Source organism: Pan troglodytes, chromosome 23 (assembly GCF_028858775.2).
Source record: "Pan troglodytes isolate AG18354 chromosome 23, NHGRI_mPanTro3-v2.0_pri, whole genome shotgun sequence".
Lineage (NCBI taxonomy): Eukaryota > Metazoa > Chordata > Mammalia > Primates > Hominidae > Pan > Pan troglodytes.
Window position 1 is genome coordinate 38926765 of NC_086016.1, and position 27104 is coordinate 38953868.

Below are 27104 nucleotides of genomic sequence, written 5' to 3' on the forward strand. Positions count from 1 at the left end.
CGTCAACATAAATAGGAAACGTGGGAGGCTCACTCTGCCTAGAGGCTCCAGAAGAAGACTGGTCTCTCACCACACAGAGGTATGGCCCGGCATCCAGGAGCAGGGCTGAGGGGTGGGGTCAGAGCAGGGGGGAATGTGGGGAGTCCAGGATGAAAAAGGACAGGGGGAGCCTGGGGCACGTCCTGTGGGTAGCTGTGCCCTGGGGACTTGGAGGAGTTAGGGCTTGGCCTCTTGGGATGACCTGAGCCCAGACTCCTAGGGCGGCCAGTGGGTGGGGAGGCAGCCAGGGGTGCCAAGCTGTTTGGGTATTGTAGGAGAGCTCTGGGGAGGACTCAGCCTCGCTAGCGGGATCTGGTTGGTCCTGGCAGGAAGGACGCCTAGTGGGGTGAAGAGAGCTCAGGCCTGGGAGTCAGGCACCTATAGTCTGTCTTCGCTTTGTCACTAAGATGCTGGTGGTAGTGAGAGCACCCCCTGTCCACCCTGGGCTTCTGTCTCCTCATCTGTGGAATGGGGAGCATGGATAGTCCCTGACATCTTGGTTTAGAAAGAGAGAGAACGCATGCTCGTGTGTTTGCCTGTGTGTGCATTTGTGTGTGTGCCTGTGTGTGTATGTGCATGTGCGGATGTCTGGGGATGCAGGAGTGCAGAGAGACTAAGAGGCAGAGGGTGAAACCTGGAACCTTGCTGCGCTGAGGCCCAGAGCTGGGTGCGGTGTGGCTTGAGAAGCTCACTTTGAACTTGAGAAAGAGCCCAGCACTTTGCCCAGAGACATACCAGGCACTATCCAGCAATCTCTCTCTCTCTCTCTCTCAGTTTCTCTCTCTGTCTGTCTGTCTTTTTAGTTATGACACTCTGCCCTGCTGATTTGGGTTGCTGATTTGGGTTGGGGCCCAGGTGTGTGTGTTCTGTACCCAAGTATGCTGGCTGGGTGGGTGGGTATCTGGGGTGCCTGCTTCAGGGTGCGTGCAGGTGTGTGTACTGGCCCTGAGAATGAAAGGGCAGGTGTTTCACTGGGACCTTGTCAGACAGGTGCTAGTGACAAGCTGCATATGTGCAATTTTTAGTGTTCAAAAACCCTGCTGTTATATTTTTGTACAGCCCAATTCTAATTTTTTTCTATCATCTTTCCTGCTTTGTAATCATTTTATAATGAGTAAACATTTCCTATTAGCTTTTGGTCACTCTTTTTCTCATCCAGCAGTTTTATTTATATTGTTCCAGTATACAGGTATACCAACACCACAGGATAATTCACGAGTTGTATAAGGAATGTGTTTAATGCTAAACAAGCAACTACACAGAAACCTGCCTTCATGAAAATTACAATAATCTAGAATTATGTAGCACAAGAGACAAAGTCCCCAGCAATTTCTTTTCCCTAGTTCCATAGCTTATTCTTTTCACCACATGTATTCTTCCAGAACATTCTCTAAGCATGATACAAGCATATAGTTTTTCTTTTCCTGTTTGTTTTTTGTTTTGTTTTGTTTTGTTTTTGTGACAGAGTTTTACTCTTGTCGCCCAGGCTGGAATGCAGTGGTGCAATCTCGGCTCACTGCAACCTCCGCCTCCCGGGTTCAGGTGATTCTCCTGCCTCAGCCTCCTGAGTAGCCAGGATTACAGGCATGCGCCACCACACCTGGCTAATTTTTATATTTTTAGTAGAGACAGGGTTTCACCATGTTGGCCAGGCTGGTCTCTAACTCCTGACCTCAGATGATCCGCCTGTCTCAGCCTCCCAAAATGCTGGGATTACAGGCTTGAGCCACTGTGCCAGGCTGGTAGTTTTTCTTTTTACAGAAATGGGATTAATATATATATATATATATATATATATATATATATATATACCTAATTTTTTCACTTAATATTGTATTTTGGAATATTTCCAAATTTCTACAATAATACATACAGATTTAACTCGTTAAGTAACCCTAAGAAATATGTGGCATTTATTAGGATGGGTACACCACAATTCATCTAATCTCACGTTGATCGACACCTAGATTGTTTCTAATTTTTCCACATCTATGAAAGTGTTTCTGTAGCCTAAATTACTAAATGCAGAATTGCTGTGCAAGAGGTTGTGCATTAGAAATTGTAATAGGTATTGTCAAATCAGCCTCAAAGTAGCTGAGCTAAGCTGACGTCCCCAAGGTAGTGCATAAAGGGGTCAATTTACCTTTAGAGAAATTATCAATCTTCTAATTTTGTCTAATATTATGTATGGAAATTCTCAATGTTGCGTGATTTTTTTCTTTCCCTGATTATGGGTGAAGTTGTACATTTTCTATATGTGGATTGGCCATTTGGATTTCATTTATGATGAACGTGGAGAAATTTTTGTTCCTCTCCTGTTGAATTCTCTTTTACATCTTAACTTTTGGAGTGACTCATATATTACGTGTATTAATAATCCATTTATATATGTTGAAAATATATTCTCCCAGGTTATGACTTACCTTTTTCTTTACCATGTTTAAGATGTCTTATGTCATATAAAAATGTTTTCATTGTTAAGTCAAACCCGTCATTACTTTTTACTTTATGGTTTCTGATTTTGGTGTCTTGTAAACCCTCTAAGATCACAGGTGTCTTGTAAACCTCTTTTTACTTTATGGTTTCTGGTTTGGTGTCTTGTAAACCTCTAAGATTACAGAAAGAGTTTTAATAATTTTACTATTTTGGTTTTGACTTTGAGATTTTTAGCCCACCTAGAATTTAGAGAAGTGAGTAATGTGTAAAGTAACTTTTAAAAATAATTATCATCTAATTGTCTTAACATTGCTAATCATGAGTGTGTGATTTCTCCTCTCTTCAATGATTTGAAGTGCCCCTATTACATCCTAGGCTTCTATACATACTCCATTATTTTCTTTATTGTTTTCTGTTCCATTTGGCTGTCACTACATTCCTTATTATTTTTCTAGCGAATGGAGCAAGTCTCTCATCTCTGGTTTGTTATAATTTAGAATCGGTTTGCCAAGGCCGGGCGCAGTGGCTCATGCCTATAATCCCAGCACTTTGGGAGGCAGGCAGATCCCTTGAAGTCGGAAGTTCAAGACCAGCCTGGCCAACACGGTGAAACCCCATGTCTACTAAAAATACGAAAAATTAGCCGGGCTTGGTGGTGTGCACCTGTAATCCCAGCTACTTGGGAGGCTGAAGTGGGAGAACTGCTTGAACCCAGGAGGCAAAGTTTTCAGTGAGCCGAGATCACACCACTGCACTCCAGCCTGGGCAACAGAGTGAGACTCCAACTCAAAAATAAAAATAAAAATCAGTTTGCCAAGCCCATTAAATTCCTTTTTGGAATTTTCATGTTGATTGCATTGAATTTAGAGATTATCTGAGGGACATTGACCACTGGAAGTAAAGACAATAGTGAGAGCCTCCTGTGTGAGGCTTTGACAGGAGGACACTAACGTGCCCCCTTGACTCTGTCATCACCTTTGGTTTCTGGCAGACTTTCAGTGATGCCAACGTTTCCTCCACTGCTTCATTTGCCAGGGTTTGTTTGTTCATTTAACCAGAAATGTCTTGTTTATTATTAAATATTTAGGAGTGTCTGTCAAGATCAGCTTATCCTTTTTTCCCTTTTAATCCGTTCATCTGTTTGTTTGAATCATAAATAGGTTTCTTAAGGGTTCTCCTTCCATGTATGGAGTACCCTCTACTTGGCCATGATGCCTTCTTCTTTTAAAAGTCTTTGTCAGGTTGACCTATGAAATTGATTTTGTCTGGAGTGAATTTGTATTTTGCTTTTCCCCCCCCAGTTTTTATCCCTGCCATTCAATTTCTTCATGAGCTTGGGAATGTAATATGTGCATGTTTATTTTGAGTAAGAAGGTATTTGGTTTTTCTCTTCTCTTTTCTCTCTCTTCCTTTCTCTGTCCCTCCCACCCCTTCTCTGACATCCTCCTGTCCCCATGCTTACTCTTCATTCTTAGTGATTTTTAATCTTTACATTTTTAGGGATTTAAAATGTATTGAACTTATACTTTCTGGGTCGGGCACAGTGGCTCACGCCTGTAATCCCAGCACTTTGGGAGGCCAAGGTGGGCAGATCACTTGAGGCCAGCAGTTTGAGACCAACCTGGCCAACATGGTGAAACCCAGCCTCTACTAAAGATACAAAAACTAGCCAGGCGTGGTGGTGCATGCCTGTAGTCCCAGCTACTCGGGAGGCTAAGTCACAAGAGTCGCTTGAACCCCAGAGGCAGAGATTGCAGTGAGCCGAGATCATGCCATTGCACTCTAGCCTGGGTGATGGAGTGAGATTCTGTCTCAAAAAAAAAAAAATAGTATTTTTTTTAAAGAAACCTTATTTGCTACCAGCATTTGGGTTTATTTAGCACATATATGATCTTCCAAAACAAGAGGAGATCTTTAGCAAGTTTTCAGTTCTCTTGCACTCTCCACCCCAGCCTCACAGCAAACTCCCACGTTAAAATCCTCTGAGTTTTAGTTCAATATTCTTCTTTAACTTATCTGTAAGTGTTACTGGTTTCTTTACCTCAGTATTTCAGCTTTCTTGGATTTTTTTTTTCCTGAAACATAACCTAGAGTAATTTCTTTCAGAAAAGATCTGAAGAATTTTCTTTGTCCTTACATACCCAAAATTTTTTGTGTCCTTTAAATGTCAAAGAAAACTTGGCATTTTGTGATTCTAGGTTTAAGCATAATTTTCCCTTGGTATTTTCAAGACATCTATTTAAAGTTCAGAGTCTCTTATGTGAAATCTTTAGCCAATCTGACCCTTGTTGCATTCAAAGTATCCTATTTGTTTCCTTCTGGAAGCATTTCTGGGATCATCCTCATATTCTTGCAAGAGGAAAAGTTTACCAGTGAGAACTGGGCATGGCTTTATTAAAAGGAATCTTGGGAGTTAACCCTGATCTCTGTCCCCATTGTAGTAGCCTCCCCCCTTGAATACAGATTCCTTACTGTCCTTAAAAAATATTTTAAAAAGGAGTCTTGTTCTTTATTGAGTGGCCTCTTGTCTCCTTGAAAGCCCTGTGAAGCTTTCCCCATTTGCTGTTGTATCTGTTTGGCTGCACATGGAAAATCCCTAAGCAACAGTGGCTTAACAACATAGAAGTTTCTTTTTCCCAGCATATAAAAGATGCCCAGAGGTAGCAGTTTCAGGCTAGTATGGTTGCTCCAGAGTGAGAGTGGGAATCCAGCTTTCTCTCTTTCTGTTGCATCATCTTCACATATGGCTTCCATCCTCAAGGTAACCTCATGGTCCAAAATAGCTGCTGAAGCTCCAGCTATCACCTCCAAGTTGCAGGCTGGAAGAAGGAAGAAAGACAGAGGGACAAAAATGAACCCCTCCCACCTAAGTCAACTGCCATTGAGCAGCCTTTTTTGGAAGACATACACAATGTTTCTATTCTCATCTCCTTGGATCACGTTTAGTCACTTGACTGCACCTAGTGGCAACGGAGTATAGGAAGGAAATAGACCTTTTTATTCTGTGTAGCAATAAACTCAGCTAAAACCTTGGCTTCTGCTGCCAGGAGGAAAGGGACACGGTCTTCCACTGTCTTTCAGACTAGGTAGCTGACATTGTCTGCCATACCTGCTCTTAATTCTCTCCACCCCCTGCTTCTGAATGCTGGAATTTTTGAATTTCTTTCCCAAACCTAAAGTTTTCCCTAAGACTTTTCATCTCCTTGACTATTTGCTCTATTTTATATATCTATCTTTTTCATTTGTGGTATCCATTCTGTGGTTTGGCCCACTATTGATTGTTGTTGTTCTTTTTTTGTTTGTTTTTTTGAGACAGAGTCTCAGGCTGGAGTGCCATGGCAACGGTCTCAGCTCACTGCAACCTCCGCCTCCCAGGTTCAAGCAATTCTCCTGCCTCAGCCTCCAGAATAGTTGGGATTACAGACGTGCGCCACCATGGCCAGCTTTTTTTTTTTTTTTTTTTTTTTTTTTTGCGTTTTTAGTAAAGACGGGGTTCTACCATGTTGGCCAGGCTGGTCTCAAACTCCTGACCTCAAGTGATCTGCCCGCCTTGGCCTCCCAAAGTGCTGGGATTACAGGCATGAGCCACTGCGCCCAGGCTTTGATTGATTTTTTTTAAAATTATGGATCTCATATCTTCAAATTCCAAGAACTCTGTTCTTTGCATAGAAGTGTCTTCTTTTAAATGGCTATGATTCTCAAATCTCCCTGAGGATGCTGATTTAGATGTCTTCATGTACTCTTTTATTTTTGCTGTATCTGTGCATGTCTGTAGAAGTGTCTGCTGGGTTAGCATATGTCAGAATAGATGTGTGCTGTTTTGACATTTGGGAAATTGAATCACTATTGGCATAGAGGTCAGGGACAGAGTCTAGAGGCAGCCCACTGCGGGCTCGAATCTCAACCTGTTCCTTACCAACCGTGTGACTGTCGACCAATTACATAACATCCCACCCCTGTTTTCTCATCTACAAAGTGGAGCTTCTAGTGGTAACCTATACATAGATGTATTCATATCCGTAAAACCTTTTGAATAATGCCTGGCTCATGGAAAACACTGCAATATTGGCAGCCACTATCATGAATTCTCTCTGTGTATGTGAGTATTGTTTGTGCTCTTTGATGATATTGATTTGTTTTAACCTTTTACAGTAAAAGACACTAACCTGTCCTCCATAATTCTGGTTGGTATGGTCTATATGTTGAAGTGCACCCAAGTTTATGTTGCAACCTAATCCCCAATGTGAGAATATCTGGAGGTAGTGCCTGTGGCACCCTATAAAATACCCCAGCGAGCTCCCTTGCTTATTCCATGTGAGATTACAGGGAGAAGACTGTGAGGAACAGGCCCTCACCAGATATTGAATCTGCCCGCACCTTGATCTTGAACTTCCCAGCCTCCAGAACTATGAGAAATAAACTTTGTTACTAGTAAGCCACTCCATCTATGGTATGTTGTTACAGTAGCCTAACGGATGAGTACATTGGTGCAAAGATTTTCTGTTTGCACTCCGTCCTTTCCTTTTATGGTTCAGTCAGTTTGACAAATTACATAAGATTTCACTTTTATGTACTTCTGCCAGCCTTTGTCTCTGTGATGTCTCCTATGCTTTTAAGCTTAAAGAGTTCAAAGGCATTCACTCCTCTGATTTGCAGCTTTCATAGGATGTAACATTTTACATTTAAATTGATAATTAACTTGTTATTTGGGGAATGGTGTGAAATGGGGTTTTAGATAGGCATTTTTATGTTGTTAATCAATGATTTTAGCATTTTTTTAAATTGAATATTTCATCACTTCACATTGATTCCTGATTCCTTCTCAGTCTGGGGTCAAGTAGAGTTTGTTTCCAGCCAGCATGTCCATTGATAGATTCTGTGTGTGTGTATGTGTGTCTGTGCATGTACCTGTATGTGTGTGTGTATGTCTGTGTGTAGATGGTATATGCGAGTGTGTATGTGTGTGTGTGTTGTGCATGTGTGTGTATGTGTGTCTGTGTATGTGTGTGCCTCTGTGTGTGAATTTGTGTGTATGTGTGTGCATGTTTGTGTGTATATGTGTATATATGTGTATATACATGTATGTATCTGTGTTGTTCGTGTGTGTATGTGTGTCTGTTTCTCTGTGTGTGTTTGTGTGTGTGTGCATGTTTGTGTGTGTATATGTGTGTATATTGTATGTATCTGTGTGTGTCTGTGTCTGCCTATGTGTGTGTGTCTGTGTGTGCGTTTGTGTGTATACGTGTGGGTATGTGTGTGCATGTTTTCTGTGTACGTGTATATATGTATGTATCTGTGTGTGTCTGTGAGTGTGTTGTGCATGTGTGTGCCTGTGTGTGTCCGTGTGTTTGTGTGTGTGTGTGTGTTTGCGTGGGCATCTCGAGTGAAGCTTCCAACAATCTAACAGAAGAAAAGGAGCCACACTTGTCTGCTCTGCTCTCTTGGGTACTTCCCAGACCAGTGAAATGAAAGGGAGGAAACCCCCGGCCTCCGAGGAGAAAAGGGAACTGGCAAGCAGAGGGTGGGGGGATGACGGTAAAAGGAGCAGGGGTGGGGAGAGCACAGGCCCTGTGGAAGTGAGGACATGTGTGTGTACATGTGTTCATGTCCAGGGGATGACACTGTGGCATCCAACAGCCGTGGACCAGCAGCCCACGGGGAGCTTAGTAGGAGTCAAATCCTAGGCCCCCGTCTCAGCTGCTCTGCTGTCTAGCGCATTGTGCAGTGGTAGGTGTCAGTGATCCAAGTGGGGACCCAGTCCCTCAGGCCACACAGCGCATGTCCATTGCCTTCATGCCGCAGGAGACTGAGGGGTCATGCCTGAGGGCCACTTCTCTGGGTTGTCCCCACAACACGGGCGGTGTCCCTGGGACACGCGGAAGGGGAGGGGCAGCTCACTGCTGACACCTCCTTCTGCAGGCCTGGAGGAGGCAGAGGCCAGGAGGGAGAGGTCCCAAGAGCCTGTGAAATGGGTCTGGCCTGGCTCCCAGCTGGGCAGGAACACAGGACTTCAGGACACTAAGGACCCTGTCACGCCCATGGCCAGCACCCACCAGTGCTGGTGCCTGCCTGTCCAGAGCTGACCAGGGAGATGGTGCTGGCCCAGGGGCTGCTCTCCATGGCCCTGCTGGCCCTGTGCTGGGAGCGCAGCCTGGCAGGGGCAGAAGGTGAGTCCCGTGGCTCCCACCCACTTCCCTGTCCCTGTCCTCACTGCTGCACCCTGGGGGAGGGCCACAGCCTATCCCCAGGATCCTGCCCGCCAGCCCTCCTCCTGCTCCCCTCCCTCTGTCTCTCCCCCTGGCCTTCCCTGGGCCTCCCCCGCTTCCCTCCTCCTGCACATTCCTGCTCATCCTGTCCTGGAAAGTCCCCCTGAGCGTGTCTGGCTTCCTTGCCCACATTTCTCAGGGCGGCACTCCCGGCCCCCAGGCTCCAGGATGGCTGCTCTGGCTGTTTCCCTGTCCCTCCTTCCCCAGCAGACTCTCTCTGCGCCTCAGTGGTTCCCACCTCCGGGACTTTGCTCCTGCAGGGCCTTGGCTGGGGTTCTCTCCCTGCTTCAGCCGCTAGCGCCCTCCTTGTGCCTGAAGCCCGCACTGGGATGCTCCTGGGCTCTTGAGGTGAAACGGCCCCTCCCAAGGGCTCCCAGAGACCTGGCTTCTGTGATAATGCTGGGACCACAGTCCCCTTAACAAATACCAGGCTCCTGAGGATGGGGACTAGAGAGGAGGCGGGAGGGTGCAGGGTAGAACTCTGCCACGCTGCATCCCAGGGCTGAGTGTGTGCCCCCTCCCAGGCTGCACAGTCGGTCCAGGGGCCAGGCCTGTGCTTGATGCATGTCCCGGTCCTGGGGTGGGGGGAGGGACCGTGCCCAGGAACAGCACACTGCAGAGGCCCAGAAAGCGTGCTGAGAACCAACAGAATATCGTGCTTCTGCCAGGAGAGGAGGGTCCGCAACCAGGAGCCCACTCCGGCAGACATGAACACGTGTACATGTGCCTGGCCACCTGGTGCCTCTGCAGGGAGCTGGGAGACCCCTCCCCAGAGCTGGGCATCCCAAAGCAGCTGGGGGTGATGGTGACAAGGGTCCCTGCAGAAAAGAGAGGTGACCGCCTTCTACCCCTCTTGTCAGAAACCATCCCGCTGCAGACCCTGCGCTGCTACAACGACTACACCAGCCACATCACCTGCAGGTGGGCAGACACCCAGGATGCCCAGCGGCTCGTCAACGTGACCCTCATTCGCCGGGTGAATGAGTGAGTGATGCTGGGTGCGGGGGCCACGGGCAGGGGCTACGACGTCCCCTGTGCCTGGCATGGGGTGACAGTGTAGAGAGGGACCTGTCAGGTCAGCCTCGGGGTGGGAGTGGACAGGGGACAGAGGAGGAGGGAGGCCCTGCAAGACCTCCTGCTCCGCCAGGCACCTGCGAGGCCGGGTGCTGCCGTCTGACCTGGGGTTTCTGCGGAGTGCCTCCTACACTGATGTTGTTGGTGACAATGGTGGTGGTGACAATGGTGAAAATCTTCTCTTGTTTCATCACAATTTAACACAATTGCCCCACGTGACCTATCTTAGTTCCTCCTCACTGTGAGGTGGGCAGGGCCAGGCCACGAAGCCCCAGCTGTGCCACTGCCTGCCTGTCCAGAGTAGACCAGGGAGAGATGGCGCTAGCCTGGGAGTTCACAGATGGGAAAACTGAGGCCCTGGAGGTGAGGTGCCAGCCCTGGCCACGGGGTAGACAGTGGCAGAGCAAGCTGTGTGGACGTGTCTGGGAGGGGGCTCCGCGCTCTCCCAGGCCCCCCCTCCGTATGTGGGCTGCCACCTCTCCCACCCAAGCTCTCCTGGGCACGTGCCACAAGGGAAGGGGACCAGAATCGCTCTGGGGTGTTGGCCAGGGCCTAAATCAGCCATAAATTAAATAATTAAAGAGCTGGAACCGGAGAGGCAGATGACAACCCATTGGAGGTCACCCCAGCGTTGGGGGGCGGGGCCGGCTCTGCCACCCCCACCCCTCCACCGCCTTCAGTTCTCCAGGGCGCCTCTGTCGGACCTTCTCCATTCTCCTCAAAGACCATCCTGCCCCTCCTTGTGACCTGCTTCCTGCTGCTCTGACACAACAGGGGACCAGGGAGAAGCTCCCCACCCACCCCACACTCACACTCCCCACCCCCTTTGCCCACCGCCAGGGCCTGGGCCTGGGCCTGGACCAGGGCTCCTGTCTAAGGCCTGAGACACGATGCTGTCTGGTCCTGTTGCTCAGGAACATCACGGCCCCCAAGTCCCCACTCTGCCCTGTGCCACCCACCATGCCCTCTCCCAGGATCTTTCCCAATTGCCTTGCAAACCTGCCCCAACCCCCTCTCAGATGCCCACAGGAATGCAGCGCCTGGGCATCTCCTGACCTGGCAACCCTGCGGCCCCTCTTTCTCTGCTTCCTTTGACAGCAGCATCCCCTAAAGAGTTGTCCACATTCACCACGTCCAGTGTCTTTCCAGCCATTTCCTCCTGGGCCCACTCCCCTAGGATGCTGCCCCCACCAGGCCACCCAAACTGCTCTGGTCCAAGTCAGCAAATGTCCCAGGGAGCAGGATCTCATGGTGGGGCCTCCACCTTCTTCCTACTTGACCAGGGGCAGCCCCTGACAAGGAGGACCACCGCGGCCTCCCTGCAGTTCCTCCTGCACCTGACTCTGCCCACAGCTCACCCAGTGCCCCCAGGGCCCTGCCCACCCTCCTCTTTCTCCTTGTCTGCTGCCTCCTGATGGCGAGACGCCCAGGCGCAGTCCATGGACCTCCTCTCTGCTGTATCCACTCTGCAGAGACCCCCTCAGGCCCCTGGGGCATCTCCCAAAGGTGACCTCAAGCCCACAATTCCCCTAAGCTCCAGCCCTCCAGGCGTACTGGCCTCTCCACCTGTCACTTAGACAACAGGTGTCTCCGACTCCAAACGTCCTCAACCAAAGTCCCGCTCTCACCTGAGCTGTGCTGCTGCCTCTGTCTTCCCCATCTCCCTTTCTAAATAGGAGTTCCTAGTGGCTCAAACTAAACAACAGGGAGGATTTCCTTTTGTTTTTAAGTCTCCTTTGTCACCATTCCTTCCTGACTGCTACATCCCTCCACCAGCAAATGCTGCCAACCTTATCTCAAGCAGAACACGAATCTCACCCACGCCAGCCTGACCACCCTGTTGCACGCCACTTCCTGTCACCTGAATATTCCAGAAGCCTCGTAACTGGGCTCCCTGCTTCCAACATTGCCACATTCCCACCTCAGTCTATTCACAACCGAGGACCCTCAGGAATCCTTTATTTATCAAAATCTACAACACCTCTGCTCATGACTGTTTCCCACTCACTCGCAGTGAGATCCAATCCCATCATGTAGATGGATGGGTCTCCTAGACCTCCCTATCGCACGCTCTACTCCCTGCGCACTGGTTTTAGGCCAAGCCACGCAGCACACCAAACTCTGCCTGCCCCGGGGCCTTTGCACATGCTGTTCCCATTTCCTGAAATCCTCACAATTTGCACAGTCCCTCCCTCAATGCCTTTAACATTCTGCCCCCAGGTCACCTCCTTAGAGAAGCCTGCTTGTCCCATATTTCAAATTGCCTCCCTGGCCCAGCCCTTCCTCCCTCCTCACCTGCTTCTTGCTTTATTTTTCCACATGAAGTTCTCTCCACTGCACACGCTACACACTTTGTTCCATGCGGGTCGCCTTCTCCCAGGATGGCAGCTCCGTGGGCAAGATTTTTGTGTGTTTTATCACTGCTGGCCCCTGATTCTGAACAGAGCCAGGCATGTGGTGAGCACTCGAGGAACCTTTCATGAGTCAGTGATACCCATACACCCTGGGCTAAGCCGTGTCCTCTCCCAACAGGGACCTTCTGGAGCCAGTGTCCTGTGACCTCAGTGATGACATGCCCTGGTCAGCCTGCCCCCATCCCCGCTGCGTGCCCAGGAGATGTGTCATTCCCTGCCAGAGTTTTGTCGTCACTGACGTTGACTACTTCTCATTCCAACCAGACAGGCCTCTGGGCACCCGGCTCACCGTCACTCTGACCCAGCATGGTGAGGGGCTGGGGGCCCTGCCCGGGGCTTGGTTTCCTGTGTGGACAGGGGGGGCACCAGGGGTGGTCCAGGGAGTCTTCAAGGCAGAAGGCTGTGGCTTGGGGTTGGGTGAGGGTTTCTTGAGGGATGAGGGTATGGTCTGGTTACATGGAGACTTCAGAGCAGAGGGGCCCCTGACAAAGGCTTCTCCTGTGCCCCTGGCTGCTACCACCTCCCACTAAGCCATGGGCTTCCAGCACTGCAGGCTTGTCTTGAAGAAAACCATTCTCACCACTCACTTAGAAACCTACCAAGTTAGAAAACTCTGTCCGCTTAGTTGTTTCATCTCATCTCTGAAGCAACCCATTTCCTGGATGTGGCCCTTGAGGCCCAGGAGGTCAGATGCCTCCTCTGAAGTCCCACAGCTGAGCAGTAATGACAGAGATGGGTCAGCCTTCCGGGGGCTTCCTGCATGGTAGACAGGGAGCTTGTCTCCTCCCTGCCCTGGAGGAGGGGCCCCGGTGTGGGCCGAAATCCCACAGTGGTCCATGAAGCCATCTGTGGTCTAGGGTGGGGTAGATGATTATTTTATGTAGTTAGGTTTTATTTGCCTCTATATTAGAAAGAAATATAACCTGCACTTCGAAGTCCTGGATTCAAGGAAATGGTTGCTTAGAATGAAGCTAAACCTAAAAAGGGACACGTTTTATGAAAGTTTTCGTTGACGTGGCAAAAACCCCATGCTGGTGGCAGGCTGGTAGGAGGTACTGCAGGCTGTCATTGGAGTCTCAGAACCACGGCAGGCTTGGTGCTGTTATTGGTGCCTTTGGCTGCTGCTGAAACGGAGACAGAGGGAGGTGACTAGTCCAAGGCCTCTCTACTGCTGCTGGCAGAGCTGAGATCCAGTGCAGGATGGTCTGAGCCCCTGGTCCTAACCACCGAGCCACCTGGTGCTCTTTGCAAGGGTCACACGGAAGGGGCTCTGACCATGGCTTCCTGCCCTTTTTTGCCACAACATCATAAAGCCACTGCCAGAGGAGGGGATCAGTTAGGCCACCAGGAATCCACCAGAAGCAACATTTCCACACATGGGTTTGATGGACACGAGAGTCCCTTCCTTCCCGAATGGAGCTCAGGGGGCCCAGGCTGGAGGGAGGGGAAACACTGTATGCCGTCCACCGTGAGAACTTACTGACAGTGGCGGGTGGGTGCCTCATGCAGGGGGTAAAGGGGGCAGGGCCCCTGGGAGATCAGAACAGGCTTCCCAGAGGGAAGAGCTTTGCAACTCAGATCTGGAGGGAGGGGAAACACTGTATGCTGTCCACCGTGAGAACTTACTGACAGTGGCGGCTGGGTGCCTCATGTAGGGGGTAAAGGGCAGGGCCCCTGGGAGATCAGAACAGGCTTCCCAGAGGGAAGAGCTTTGCAACTCAGATCTGAAGGGTGGACAGGAGGGGAGGGCAGTATGAGCCTCTCTGGCAGGGTAACAGCTGTGCAGAGGCTGGGGGATGAGAAGGGCATGGGCGGCTGGGGAACCTGCTCACCATTGTGTCCAGGGAGCATCAGCTTCAAGGGCTGGACAGCAGTGGGAAGAAGCAGGAGACACAGGTAAGGACCTGTCCCTGGAGAGGCTTCTGTCTCCTGCAGTCTCAGGTAGAGGGGACCCTCTAGGCATGGAGAGCACTGAGGGGAAATGACATGATCAGATGTGGATGTGAGACTGCTGGGGACAGGGGACTTACAGGGTAGATTGGGGGAGCAGGAGTTGGGAAAGAAGTTGAAATTCAGGATGTGGCCTAAAGCACTCATTCCTAGAAATGATGAGGACACAACTGGCTGGGAGATGGGGACATGAGGACATGCAAATCATAGTTCAGATATACACACAATTCATTCATTCAACCTTCTTTCCTTGAGCGCCTACATAAGCCAACAAAGCAGTCAACAAACCAGCCAGCAACCCTGCCCTTGGAGCTTACAGCCTGGAAACAAGGAAGGTTTCTAGGGCGATGGAGACAACTTAGATATAGGGAGAGAAGTGTGGCCCTTGGCCTCCTGGAGCCTGTGTTGAGTAGCGAGGTAGGGTCCAGCCTAATGCAGATTAGCAATGAATCAAGGATGCTGGGAGGTACTGGGCAGGCGACAGGCATGCATCTGATCTGCTCTGAGTCTCCATGTTTGGAGACCTTGGACATTTTACTTCCTCTATGAGTTTCTCCGTCTGTGAAATGAGCTGGTGGACTAAACCTCTTGAGTTGGCTGAGCAGGTTTCTGATGGGGCTCCCAGTCTGCGCAGTTTGTGGCAGCTTCCGAGAGGGCTCTGCCGGGAAGAACTCCCCCTCCATGTCAGCCTTGGGGGCTGGGAGTGCAGTGACCCATGAGGGACGCCTGTCCTGACTGTGGGTGAGGAGGGGCGGTTCCCCTGCTGTGTGTCTGCCATTCTGGGTTGATGATTCCTGACATGCTCTAGCATGCCATAGCCCATGTCCAGCAGAGAGCACTTACATCCTATGTGTGAGGATGTTTTTGTTTGAAAGCCATCCCTCAGCAAGCAGACACCAGAAACCAGAAATCAGGCACCATGTCTTCATTCTGCATTTTCTTGAACAACCCAGAGTTCCCAGGAGATAGATGCTTGCCTTGTGGCTGCAAGGATTTCATGAGAAGCCCCAAAGTTGCCTACGCGTATTTGTTCATTCATTCACTCATTCACCTTGCCCCATAATTCACTAAGAAGCCGCATCTCAGCCTGGAGATAGCGAAGGGGGTCAGGACCAATCCCACCCACCCCCATCTCCTCACACCTTAGGGGAGGCAGACACAGAAACATAGGAATCCCTCAGCTGTGGTAAGGCCCTGGTGGAGGGAATTCCACTGAGCTATGGCGAAATGAGAGAAGGAATGAGGATTCCGCCTGGAGATGCAGATCCGAGGATGTTCCTAGAGCCGGAGGCATTTGCCCCGGGCATTGACAACAGAAGGGACCCTGGGCAGGAGGAAGGGAGTTTGGACAGCAGAAGAGGGAGGCCTCTGAACCGCAGGCCCCTCTGCTGGCAGGAGCCACCCAGGCCACAGCGTGGGCAGTGGGGAGCCTCAGGACAGAGGAGGCTCCAATGAGTTTCCTCGCCGGCGCTTTTTATGGAGTTCGGGTCACGTGCGCGTTGCAATCTGCACGGCTTTCCATTGCTTTCATGTTGAAACCCTACAGTTTTGCAGATGAAGGGCTGAGGCTCACAGAGGAAACGGGTCTTGCTCGAGGTCCCTCAGCTGCTGGGGGCAGGGGTGGCCTGGAACCCCCTGTGTCCACACAAAAGGCCATGCAGGCCCTGACTGCCCCCCAGCGGTGCAGCCCTTAGGTGCCCTTCACTTCCTCCCCTCCAGTCCAGCCTCCTGAGCCCAGGGACCTGCAGATCAGCACCGACCAGGACCACTTCCTGCTGACCTGGAGTGTGGCCCTTGGGGGTCCCCAGAGCCACTGGTTATCCCAGGGGGATCTGGAGTTTGAGGTGGTCTACAAGCGGCTTCAGGACTCTTGGGAGGTAGGAACCACGGCCAGCTCTGCCCCAGCCCGAAGGGATGGGCAGCACCCCTCCTCCAGCACCCACTGTCTCCTGACAGGACGCAGCCATCCTCCTCTCCAACACCTCCCAGGCCACCCTGGGGCCAGAGCACCTCATGCCCAGCAGCACCTACGTGGCCCGAGTACGGACCCGCCTGGCCCCAGGCTCTCGGCTCTCAGGACGTCCCAGCAAGTGGAGCCCAGAGGTTTGCTGGGACTCCCAGCCAGGTAATGTTGCCAGAGCCCAGGAAATGCCCCATGGTGGGAGGGCGGGCTCATCAGGAGCTCCTGGCACAGCAGGGTTCCTGGGCTCCACCTGGGGGCTTCCAGGATCTCCTGCTGCCATCTTTCCAGTAGCGTCCCTGGGCCGTCCCACCTCTACTGTGACCACTGACCAGTAGGACTCTGCATCTGTTCACTTTGGGTTTCCAGTTTTCTGCACGTTCTCTGCCAATGGCAATTACAATAATAACAACAATAGTGCTATTAGCAGCTGTGTGTTAATGGAGGCTACAGGATGCTCAGGGCTTACCCACATTTTTCTGTTCAATCCCCAAACACTGAAACTTAGATACTATTTCCATTCTCCCGGGAGGGTGTGCAGGTGCACAGAACTCTCTCTCTCTTGGAGCTGTTGGACACACAGCTGGCAGGTTCAGGCTGAAGTTTCAGTCCTGGTCTTTTGGCCCCAGAGCTCATGACCTCTGTGTGATGAATCACATGGTGGGCACCCACTGAGAGCTATGGGAGGGATGAATGAGGGAGTACATGAGGACCTGTCTCCACCCCAGGGGATGAGGCCCAGCCCCAGAACCTGCAGTGCTTCTTTGACGGGGCCGCCGTGCTCAGCTGCTCCTGGGAGGTGAGGAAGGAGGTGGCCAGCTCGGTCTCCTTTGGCCTATTCTACAAGCCCAGCCCAGATGCAGGGTGAGCATCTTTTTTCTCCGTCCCCTCCCCTCCTCTTGGCCTTGCTCTCTCCAAGCTTCCTCCTGTCCCTGGGGCCCCAGCAGAAGCCACAGCCCACCCCAAGCTCTCCTCCCTCCCGTGTGCCCTCCCTCTCCCTGCCCTCAGCTCTGCTGTGCTCCTCAGGGAGGAAGAGTGCTCCCCAGTGCTGAGGGAGGGGCTCGGCAGCCTCCACACCAGGCACCACTGCCAGATTCCCGTGCCCGACCCCGCGACCCACGGCCAATACATCGTCTCTGTTCAGCCAAGGAGGGCAGAGAAACACATAAAGAGCTCAGTGAACAGTGAGTTTGCTCCTAGCCCGCTGTGGGGATGGTCTGGGACCAGCACACCCTCATTGTGTAACCTGAATCAGTTCAGGGTTCCTCCTGGCCCCGTCTTCATGTTTGTCACTTTCAAAGAGATGCAGTCCAGTGACCAAAAGTGAACAGAGAAGCAATGAAACCACGACGGCAGTGGCCAAAAACAGGAGCAGATCTTTAAAACCTCTGATCTCTTGTCCTTTTCTTCTGCTTCCCTCTCCCATCCTGCAGCTCTCCAAATCTCCACTGCTAACCACACCCTCCTGGTCCTGTCACCAAAACCTTCCCTTTCATTCCTCATTGGATTTTCCTCTTTCTGATATCCGAAATTCCCCACCGACTGATATTCTATCTTTAATGTAATTGATCTATGATGTACTTTTCAACTGGAGCCTGTGGTGTGTACAAATAGTGTTGATCCTTGGAGGTTAACATCCCTCGTTTCTGTGATGTAACAAGGACCCCAGTGCAATGGAACCTCTCACGTTGTTTCATGATGACCAAGTTCTTCCATCCAGTCTTTAGCATATGTGAAGGGCAGAGGCCAATTTGTCTTAATTACCTGGGTTTGAATTTACCATTAACTCTCTTGGGATCCTCACTGGAAAAAGGAATTCTGATTGTTCAAATGCACAGGATATATTAAGGGCCTCATATAATGCCTGGCACGTAAGAGACCTCAGCAAATTACGGGCATTGATATTATGTTTATACAGTGAAGGCATCAAGGTTATAAGCATTCTCTTTTTTCTTTTGGGTAGACTGAAGCTCAGAGAGGTTGAGTGGCTTACTTAAAGTTGCACAGCTATTAGTAGGCAGATCAAGATTAGAGTTCAGAACTTCTCACTCCCTGCCCAGTTTCTGCTTTCTTTACCCTTTGCCTCTTTCAACTTGTGGGTCTGCCGGCCAGGTGGGAGGTGCTGTCTGCAAAGGGCTTCCCTTTCTCTTTGGCCACTATCTGGCTGGGGAGAGGCCTCACCTAGATGTTGTTGAAGGCCTGTTACAGCTGCTTTATTGGGGATTTTCTGGCGATGAGAACGTGTGAATGTCCTGGCCTTTAGTCAACTCCCTACACCTCTGAGAATGTCAGACAAGAGAGCCCATCACACTGGTGGGATTGCAATCTTTGCCTCTACCACTGCTTAGCTGCCTTTCCTTAGGGCAAGTTACTTAATGGTTCTGTGGCTCAGTTTCCCTATTTGTGAAAAGTGAAGGTTAATAGTACCCACCATATAGGGCTGTTAGAATGGAGTGGAATAATTCATGTAGAATAAGTATGTATAACAGTGGCTAAAACATAGTCAGGCTGGGCGCGGTGGCTCATGCCTGTAATCCCAGCACTTTGGGAGGCCAAGGCATGTGGATCACGTGAGGTCAGGAGCTCAAGACCAGCCTGACCAACATGGTGAAACCCCGTCTCCACTGAAAATACAAAAATTAGCTGGGCTTGGTGGCGGGTGCCTGTAATCCCAGCTACTCGGGAGGCTGAGGCAGGAGAATCACTTGAACCCAGGAGGCAGAGGTTGCAGTTAGCCAAGATCACACCACTGCGCTCCAGCCTGGGCAACACAGTGAGACTCTGTCTTAAAAAAAAAAAAAATAGCCAGTTGCCTAGAATAGAACCAACCAACAGTGGTTTTATTTTTACTGCAAAAAATAAAAATAAAAATAGGAGTAGTGCAAGCACTGGGCCACATCACTACAAAACAAGTGTATCTCAGCATCTCCCACGAGAATACCACTCAGGTCAAAACATGATATAGTGAAGTGGGGATGAAAAGGATCCAACCATGGGCAGAACCTGGGGTCTGGTGCCAGTGGAGACAGCCCGTGTCTAGCATGAGACACGGGGAATGTTCCGTTGGAGGGTGGGTGTGATGACTCTCCTGAAAGTTGCCCTCCCTCCAGTCCAGATGGCCCCTCCATCCCTCAACGTGACCAAGGATGGAGACAGCTACAGCCTGCGCTGGGAAACGATGAAAATGCGATACGAACACATAGACCACACATTTGAGATCCAGTACAGGAAAGACACGGCCACGTGGAAGGTGAGGGCCTTTGCCCAGGGAGGGGAGAAACACTGGGGAGGGCGGGAGAGGGGAAAGCAACCAGAGGCGTTCCACCTGCAAGGCATCGGGCCCTTGGCAGGTGACCAGTGAGAAGTAGCCACTGGGACGTGGTGATCACTAGGCTGTGTGGTCAGCAGGTCACTGTCCTGTCTCTTGGTGAAGTAACTGAGGTTCGGAAAAGTGGCGTGGCTTGGCCGACGTGAACAGCTGACCCTGAGTCCCCAGGCAACAGAAGACCCTCTGGGCAGGGAGGGGTTGAAAGGCCACTGGGAAGAAGGTTTTCAAAAGTCATGAAAGTTTGGGGTTATTTCCTCAGAGGAATCTCATCTGGACACACATGGAGGCTCAGACAGAGCTGCTTCTAATGAGTCGGGGGTGCACCCAAGCCAGGGCTCAGTCCCCTGCCTCCACAGAGCGCAGAACAGAAACCGCAGAACCAACCCTACACCTTCAGTCTAGAAATGGGGCAACTGAGGCTAGGAGGGAGGTGGGCCAGTGGTGGAGCCAGGAGCGGGCCCTGGGGTCCTGAACCCCCATTCTCAGGGTCCAGAGTCCAGTCGGCCTGCACTGCGTACCTGAAAAGGCCACAATATGGGTGCAGGCTGCCCCAGAAGGGCTGGGAGCTGAGAAGGCTCAAAATAGGGTGGGACAGGTGGCTTCAGGGTTCTGGGCCTCAGTGTTGTCAGTGTCAGGGGCTGCACTGACAGGTGGAGTCCCCGGTGCCATCCGAAGTGCTGTCCGTGGGTGGGCCCTCAGGGAGGATCCACGGTGGTGAGAGAGAAGCCGCAGCAGGCCTGGGGTATGGCAGGAGCTAGGAGCCAGCGAAGCCGAGGGTCCAGGTGGGAGGGATTTGCAGCGGCTCCCACGGGCACCGGGCCGGGCCTCACCCTCGGCGCCAACCCACAGGACAGCAAGACCGAGACCCTCCAGAACGCCCACAGCATGGCCCTGCCAGCCCTGGAGCCCTCCACCAGGTACTGGGCCAGGGTGAGGGTCAGGACCTCCCGCACCGGCTACAACGGGATCTGGAGCGAGTGGAGTGAGGCGCGCTCCTGGGACACCGAGTCGGGTAGGTGAAGGCTGGAGTCCAGAGCTTCTGGCCAGGACCAGCTCATAGTTTCTCACTGCCAGAAAATCCCCAATGCAGCGCCGTAGCAGGCCTGCAACAACTTGTAGGTGAGCCATCTCCCCGATTAGATGGTGGCCAAAGAGAAAGGGAAGGCCTTTGCAGACAGCACCTCCCACCTGGTCATCAGACCCGCAAGTTGAAAGAGGCAAAGGGTAAAGCAGGCAGAAACTGGGCATGGAGTCAGAAGTTCTCCAGCCACTCTTCATGAGACAGCACAGCTGGGCAGAGGATGCCACATCTCTGGGTGGGCACAGAGATGTGGGGCTCCAGACCCCACTCCACTCAGGCCTCCTTCCCTCCCTTGGACCACTAGTCGTTGGAAAGTGACACCTGGTGTTCAGTACAGACTGCAAGTGAGGACTTGAGGGAGCAGAGGAGAGCAGGTCTCATGATCACTCCTCCTTTAAACTGGGACTTAGGCTTCTGTTAATATGGCCCTTGGTTTCTTAGCTTTTGGGACTACCAAGCTTTTGTGGTTGCTCAGCCCGAGTTTCCTGTTACCATGGAAGCAAGAAAATCTAGAGCCACAGACTGGGTCCTTGGATTGGAAGGTTTTGCTGTGATTCCTTCATCTTCCCACCTCCCTGCACTTGCTGCGTGCACTGACCCCTCACCTTTCACCATAGTGACCACCAGGTGACTCCCGTAGAACAAGACAAGTCCAAGGGGTGGTTTCAGAGAGAGTAGGGATACAGGAGATATTGGGAGCAACCCAAGTCTCCAGCCAGGCTTGGTAGCGGCAGGGGCCCAGGGAGAGGGCCACAACCAGGTAGAAAGGAGGCCGGACCAATGGGCCCAAGAGAGGAGGAAGAGGGGAGTCCTGGAGGAACCTGGCCTGGGAGCTCAGGGCTGGGCAGCAGGAGGGATCAGGGGCCTCTGCAGGGGCCTTTGCTCCTGCTGGTGCCTCTGCCACTATGCCTTTCCCCATCTCCACCTCTAATCCTTCCTATTACTGGAGGCCCAGCTAATATGCCACCTCCTTCAGGAAGTCCCCTGTGATTGCCATGAACAGTGGTTCTTGCCCTCCCTGTAGCACCTCCTGTGCTATAGATCCTGGAAAGGATCTGACCCTCCTGTGTCCTCCCAGCACTTTGAACACTGTGGGGGTTCAGACCAATGCCCTTCCCAGCATGGATCTGGCCTCTCTCCCCTAATCCCCCAAGGCAGTAAGTTCCAGAGCCCTGGGCCTGCACAGAGCGGGGTCTTAGGGAATACTGCACCAACCCCACTCCCTGCCCTGAGGTCGATTTCCCGCCCAGATGCTGACATTCCTCTTTCTCCCCGGCTGCTGGAAGTGCTGCCTATGTGGGTGCTGGCCCTCGTCGTGATCTTCCTCACCATCGCTGTGCTCCTGGCCCTCCGCTTCTGTGGCATCTACGGGTACAGGTGAGGGGACTCTGTGGGGCTGGAGGTGGCAGCCGAGACCCCAGAGGGCACCAGGGAATCCCACCCAGCTCCCTCCAGGCCCTGCTCTGCCGCTCCCTTCCTGGACCTCAGTTTCCCCTCTGGGCATGAGCATGGGAGCAGCTGGCCCTGAGGTCTCTGATGGCTGTCACCTCCGTGGTGTCTTCCAGGCTGCGCAGAAAGTGGGAGGAGAAGATCCCCAACCCCAGCAAGAGCCACCTGTTCCAGGTAGGAACTGGCTGCGAGGGGCGGAGTGGGAGCTTCTCTGTTCCTGCCTCTCTTGTCTCTGTCCCCACCTCCTCCTTCCCTTCCTGTGGGCTTTGGGTGGTAGGGATGTAGGTGGACTGGGCTTTGGGAGCTTTGGGAGTGGGGCCAGCACTTGGAAATTCATTCCTGGGATTCCCTGGAGTGCCCACACCTGGCCCTGCCTGCCAGAGCTCTGCATGGAGCCCAGTGGAGAGAACTGAGTGTGGGGATGCCTGGGACAGGGTGGGCTCACAGAGGGGGTTCCTGCTACCAGGATGGATGGGGTGTCAGGAGGCAGAAGGGCTCCCCGAGGACAAGATACCTGGGCTGAGCTTTGAGGGTCCCAGTGGTGCCAGGTGGCAAAAGTTGCTCTGGCTCAGGGCATCTTGAGGGTGGAGGCAGAAACCCTTCAGGAAGGGAGCTGAAGGGGTGGGACAGGAGGCTGGGGGCCATGTTGGGAGGCTGAGATGACCATGGGGAAGACACCAGCGTGTGGGTGATGGGAGCGCTATAGTCAGGCAGGCAGGGCCAGCTTTGCCTGTGGAGGGGTCTCTTGGCTGGTGTGGAGGAGAAATGGGGGTGAGCATGGAGACAGGCACTCCAGGTTAGAAAAATCACAGGAAAAGGGCCCTGTCCTCAGGTAGCAGGGACATGGGGGAAGTCCCAGCCCCTCTCTGGGCCTCACTTTGCTGGTGTCAAAAGGCCGTGGCCAGTCCTGAAGAAGTGGAGATTCTTCTCTTGTCTGGGGGCTCCTTGAATCCTCCTGCACCCCCGTCGCCCTCTGCCTTGCCCCCACCTCGCACCTCCTGATGCTCACCGGCCCAAATGTCTGCTCTTGCAGAACGGGAGCGCAGAGCTTTGGCCCCCAGGCAGCATGTCGGCCTTCACCAGCGGGAGTCCCCCACACCAGGGGCCGTGGGGCAGCCGCTTCCCTGAGCTGGAGGGGTGAGTGGGCTCGTGGATCACTCCTGACCTTTGGGGATCATACGGGGGGCTGACTCCATTGTGGAAATCAGGGACTCAAGTGAGGCTGCCTGTGGCTCACTGTGAAGGGATCCAAGGGAGCTGGTTTGCACTAAAGCAGGAGGCACCTGGGGGGGGATGTGAGGAAGAACTTCCTCTTTCCAGGTAAGGAAGTGCCAGACAAGGGGAGTGACCGGAAGTGAAAGAGGGAAACAGGTGGCCTTCCCCTCCCTGGCTGCCTCAGAGGCGTCACACTGCAGAGGCCTCATGGGGTAGCTGGGGCAGACTCCCGGGAACTCAGCGCCTGAGCCGGCAGCTGACCACCAACTCGGCAGGGAGAAGGGGGTGGCATGGTTGGTAGAATGATGGAAGGGTTGCCTAGTGCACAGGCTGGGCATGAGCCTGGTGCTGAAGGAGGATGGACTTTAAGGTCAAAAGGGAGAGGGCACCCGCCTTGCGGAGGAAGAACTTGAGCTCAGCATGGAGGATGGAGCTCCTGAGCCACGGAAAGACTGAATCCATGTCCCGTGTCCTTCTCTGGGGCCCCTGCTCCCTCAACCCTGTCCCGTTCACGTTCTCTCTGTGAGATCTGGGGGACATCAGGGCTTCCAGAGAACCATCTCCACCCCACCAAGACCCTTGTGCCTGAGCCGGATCATCTCCCCAGGGTGGTCCCAACTCTTCTGCCCATGTTCTTCCCACAGGGTGTTCCCTGTAGGATTCGGGGACAGCGAGGTGTCACCTCTCACCATAGAGGACCCCAAGCATGTCTGTGATCCACCGTCTGGGCCTGACACGACTCCAGCTGCCTCAGATCTACCCACAGAGCAGCCCCCCAGCCCCCAGCCAGGCCCGCCTGCCGCCTCCCACACACCTGAGAAACAGGCTTCCAGCTTTGACTTCAATGGGCCCTACCTGGGGCCGCCCCACAGCCGCTCCCTGCCTGACATCCTGGGCCAGCCGGAGCCCCCACAGGAGGGTGGGAGCCAGAAGTCCCCACCACCGGGGTCCCTGGAGTACCTGTGTCTGCCTGCTGGGGGGCAGGTGCAACTGGTCCCTCTGGCCCAGGCGTTGGGACCGGGACAGGCCGTGGAAGTGGAGAGGAGGCCGAGCCAGGGGGCTGCAGGGATCCCCTCCCTGGAGTCCGGGGGAGGCCCTGCCCCTCCTGCTCTTGGGCCAAGGGTGGGAGGACAGGACCAAAAGGACAGCCCTGTGGCTATACCCATGAGCTCTGGGGACACTGAGGACCCTGGAGTGGCCTCTGGTTATGTCTCCTCTGCAGACCTGGTATTCACCCCACACTCAGGGGCCTCGTCTGTCTCCCTAGTTCCCTCTCTGGGCCTCCCCTCAGACCAGACCCCCAGCTTATGTCCTGGGCTGGCCAGTGGACCCCCTGGAGCCCCAGGCCCTGTGAAGTCAGGGTTTGAGGGCTATGTGGAGCTCCCTCCAATTGAGGGCCGGTTCCCCAGGTCACCAAGGAACAATCCTGTCCCCCCTGAGGCCAAAAGCCCTGTCCTGAACCCAGGGGAACGCCGGGCAGATGTGTCCCCAACATCTCCACAGCCCGAGGGCCTCCTTGTCCTGCAGCAAGTGGGCGACTATTGCTTCCTCCCCGGCCTGGGGCCCGGCCCTCTCTCGCTCCGGAGTAAACCTTCTTCCCCGGGACCCTGTCCTGAGATCAGGGACCCAGACCAGGCTTTTCAAGTCAAGAAGCCCCCAGGCCAGGCTGTGCCCCAGGTGCCCGTCATTCAGCTCTTCAAAGCCCTGAAGCAGCAGGACTACCTGTCTCTGCCCCCTTGGGAGATCAACAAGCCTGGGGAGGTGTGTTGAGACCCCCAGACCTAGACAGGCAAGGGGATGGAGAGGGCTTGCCTTCCCTCCCGCCTGACCTTCCTCAGTCATTTCTGCAAAGCCAAGGGGCAGCCTCCTGTCAAGGTAGCTAGAGGCCTGGGAAAGGAGATAGCCTTGCTCCAGCCCCCTTGACCTTCAGCAAATCACTTCTCTCCCTGCGCTCACACAGACACACACACACACACACGTACATGCACACATTTTTCCTGTCAGGTTAACTTATTTGTAGGTTCTGAATTATTAGAACTTTCTAGATATACTCATTCCATCTCCCCCTCATTTTTTTAATCAGGTTTCCTTGCTTTTGCCATTTTTCTTCCTTCTTTTTTCACTGATTTATTATGAGACTGGGGCTGAGGTCTGAGCTGAGCCTTATCAGACTGAGACGCGGCTGGTTGTGTTGAGGACTTGTGTGGGCTGCCTGTCCCTGGCCGTCGCTGATGCACATGACATGATTCTCATCTGGGTGCAGAGGTGGGAGGCACCAGGTGGGCACCCGTGGGGGTTAGGGCTTGGAAGAGTGGCACAGGACTGGGCACGCTCAGTGAGGCTCAGGGAATTCAGACTAGCCTCGATTGTCACTCCGAGAAATGGGCATGGTATTGGGGGTGGGGGGCGGTGCAAGGGACGCACATGAGAGACTGTTTGGGAGCTTCTGGGGAGCCCTGCTAGTTGTCTCAGTGATGTCTGTGGGACCTCCAGTCCCTTGAGACCCCACGTCATGTAGAGAAGTTAACGGCCCAAGTGGTGGGCAGGCTGATGGGACCTGGGGAACATCAGGAGAGGAGCCCAGAGCCCACGTCTACTGCAGAAAAGTCAGGGGAAACTGCCAAACAAAGGAAAATGCCCCAAAGACATATATGCTTTAGGGCCTTTGGTCCAAATGGCCCGGGTGGCCACTCTTCCAGATAGACCAGGCAACTCTCTCTCCCACCGGCCACAGATGAGGGGCTGCTGATCTATGCCTGGGCCCGCACCAGGGATTATGGTTCTTTTAAATCTTTGCCTTTCAGATACAGGAAAAATAATGGCATTAAATTGCTTTAATTTGCATTATTTTAGTTATCCAGTTTGCACATATTTTTATAGGTATCTTAGGCATCGATTGGTATTTTTTAACTGGGCCAAGCCCATTAAGGTCTTTCTTCTGTTGGGTGCTATCATTTTCTGATTAAGTCTTTTTGACTATTGACATACAGTCTTTCACAGATGGTGGAGTGTTTTTCCCCCAAATCTGTAGTTTGTCTTATAATGTTGTATATGAGGTTTTATGGTGTATGAATGTGAATGCTTCTGTAATGTCAAACAGATCCCTAGTAAACTCCTTCTTCACTTTAATGTCAGATTTACAAAGATCCTCCCATTGCAAAGCAGTGTTTGTCCTAATTTATATATTGTTTTTCTAGTTCATTTTGTGTTTCCAACTTTTCATGTAAAATTTTAATTATTTTTGAATGTGTGGATGTGAGACGGAGGTGCCTTTTGGTACTGAAATTCTTTTTCCATGTACCTGAAGTGTTACTTTTGTGATACAGGAAATCCTCGTATATATACTTTATCGGTCCCTAGGCTTCCTATTTTGTTACCTTGCTTTCTCTATGGCATCCACCATTTTGATTGTTCTACTTTTATGATATGTTTTCATAAGTGGTTAAGCAAGTGTTCTCGTTACTTTTGCTCTTAAATCCCTATTCATTACAGCAATGTTGGTGGTCAAAGAAAATGATAAACAGCTTGAATGTTCAATGGTCCTGAAATACATAACAACATTTTAGTACATTGTAAAGTAGAATCCTGTGTTCATAATGAACAAGATGAACCAATGTGGATTAGAAAGAAGTCCGAGATATTAATTCCAAAATATCCAGACATTGTTAAAGGGAAAAAATTGCAATAAAATATTTGTAACATAAAACAAAGTGAAACCCTGAATTTGTGTGTGCATGTTGGTGTAGTTGGAGGAAGGGGTTGCTCTTTGAAACCTCAATTGCTATTGTAAGTGATACAGCTCCAGTGACTGGAGGAACACCAGGGTCCTTAGTCTTGTGCCGATTTAAATAAAACGACACGGAAACACATGGAGTGGTTTTAAGGAGTGGAG

General features: G+C 52.1%; 1 protein-coding gene across 8 annotated transcripts; it reads left to right on the forward strand.

The window, feature by feature from the left end:
* On the forward strand, positions 1–26922 carry CSF2RB (colony stimulating factor 2 receptor subunit beta). Of its 8 annotated transcripts, none has more exons than XM_063808043.1 (14): positions 1–79; positions 8395–8642; positions 9602–9725; positions 12348–12538; positions 15899–16056; positions 16136–16304; positions 16868–17003; positions 17148–17323; positions 19250–19389; positions 20317–20479; positions 21799–21925; positions 22114–22171; positions 23031–23134; positions 23857–26922. In XM_063808043.1, exons 2-14 carry the CDS (start codon positions 8567–8569, stop codon positions 24980–24982), a joined length of 2748 nt encoding a protein of 915 aa, XP_063664113.1. In that variant the 5' UTR covers positions 1–79; positions 8395–8566; the 3' UTR covers positions 24983–26922. The 8 variants fall into 8 exon arrangements, with proteins under 8 accessions (XP_063664113.1, XP_016794592.1, XP_016794591.1 ...); XM_016939103.3 differs by having other exon boundaries at positions 21835–21925; XM_016939102.3 differs by having other exon boundaries at positions 17166–17323.
* Positions 26923–27104: the final 182 nt, after the last annotated feature.